The sequence below is a fragment of the Etheostoma cragini genome, unplaced genomic scaffold (assembly GCF_013103735.1).
Source record: "Etheostoma cragini isolate CJK2018 unplaced genomic scaffold, CSU_Ecrag_1.0 ScbMSFa_3893, whole genome shotgun sequence".
In the NCBI taxonomy this organism is placed as follows: Eukaryota; Metazoa; Chordata; class Actinopteri; order Perciformes; family Percidae; genus Etheostoma; species Etheostoma cragini.
Genome location: NW_023268208.1, coordinates 2,894 through 4,283, shown reverse-complemented (window position 1 = coordinate 4,283; position 1,390 = coordinate 2,894). Strand labels below are relative to the sequence as shown.

General features: G+C 38.2%; 1 protein-coding gene across 1 annotated transcript in view; it reads right to left on the bottom strand.

The window, feature by feature from the left end:
* Nucleotides 1-179: 179 nt before the first annotated feature.
* LOC117940973 (N-lysine methyltransferase KMT5A-like) overlaps nt 180-1,390 on the bottom strand; it is a 1,612-nt gene continuing 401 nt past the window's right edge. The window contains exons 2-3 of the mRNA XM_034866080.1: nt 521-683; nt 180-412 (exon numbers count right to left, since the gene is read on the bottom strand). Coding sequence (XP_034721971.1) covers nt 253-412; nt 521-683 — 323 coding nt within the window. The 3' untranslated portion in view covers nt 180-252. The remainder of the gene's footprint in view (nt 413-520; nt 684-1,390) is intronic.

Sequence of the window (1,390 nt, the reverse complement as noted above, 5' to 3'; positions counted from 1 at the left end):
GTCAATAAAACATAACATAAATACCCAAAACCAATCTGATCACTAACAAATAACAGTGCAGGAACTCTGGTTAAAAATATCTGATTTGCCTGCAGTTTCCACATATCCTTACATTGATTCTAAATTCTTAAAGATTCATATTGTAATCAATTCATGAGACTTTGAGACATTTTGCAACATTATGGACCATTGTGTACCCTGTGTAATGTGCAACATACCTGTGTTCTCCATGGGCAGTCTTCACCCCCATAGTCATATGTAATTTTCCTCTCCTTCTTTAATGTTGTTGAGTGCAAATAAACAAAGGTGGGGGTTTCCGTTCACTTCAATTTTCTTCATCCTACAGTTTGGATGTCTATGCTCATTGTTGACAAGTCGTCCAAATGACCCGTCTTCTCTCGAAGCATCAACACTTAAAATGGAAACATGAGACATGAGGAAATACAAACATCACAAAATATCACCACAAAACCAGTGCCTCACTTAGAGAGTATAGCTTAAGTACAAGTTCAAAGCTTACCACCATGTTTTCCCATTCCACTTAAAGACAAACATAAAAGCAGCACATGACGGGTGGTAAAGTCTTCGTCTTCCCCGGGATTCTGCGTCATTTATAATATCTCCCCTGTATTCTACAACAAAATCTCCTTTGCAAATAGAGGATTTTGCAAATATACCACGTCCTGTGAAAGACAACAAAAGCATTTAACAGAACAGTACAACCTATATATTCTTTCATATTAGTTTTGACTTTAACTAGCATAACTTTTGATTTAAAAAAAAAAAAGGGTGCTCTAAGCAATGTCACATGGTATTTAGGTTACAACATTATTTGTCACATACGGAAAACCAAGCGCTCAGGGCACTGGTCCAGCCTCCCCATGCTGACATCTCTTCATTTGTGCAGTAATAGGTCCTGAGCATGTGTGTGTGTTTCAGGCCTGTGTGTAGTGATAACTAACAAAACATGGTTTTGATTGAAATTTTCCCACTGGGGATCTATAAATAGTATAAATTATTATTATTATTGTTATTATCATCATCATCAGCTCACAATCTGCTAGTCCCCTGTCCCCGGAACACGCTATAAAAAAAAACGCGGTCTCTGTAGACAGCCCAGGCTCCACAAATGGCAACAAAATCAATCAGGGGGATTTTAATTGTAAAGTTTTATTCTGTACAGAATATGTTGATAAATGATAGTGACGTTTAGAAATCAGAGAGACATCTCCAGTCTGTTGTTAATTAACATCAGCAACAGATCACATGTAGAGCAGCTGGAGACTGTGTACCAGCTGATATTTGGGTCTAATAACGTTTTATTAAATCAGAATCAGACCTAACAGGATGAAGGCTGCAGGAGTCAGCCTTCATCCTGGAGCCCCCCCCC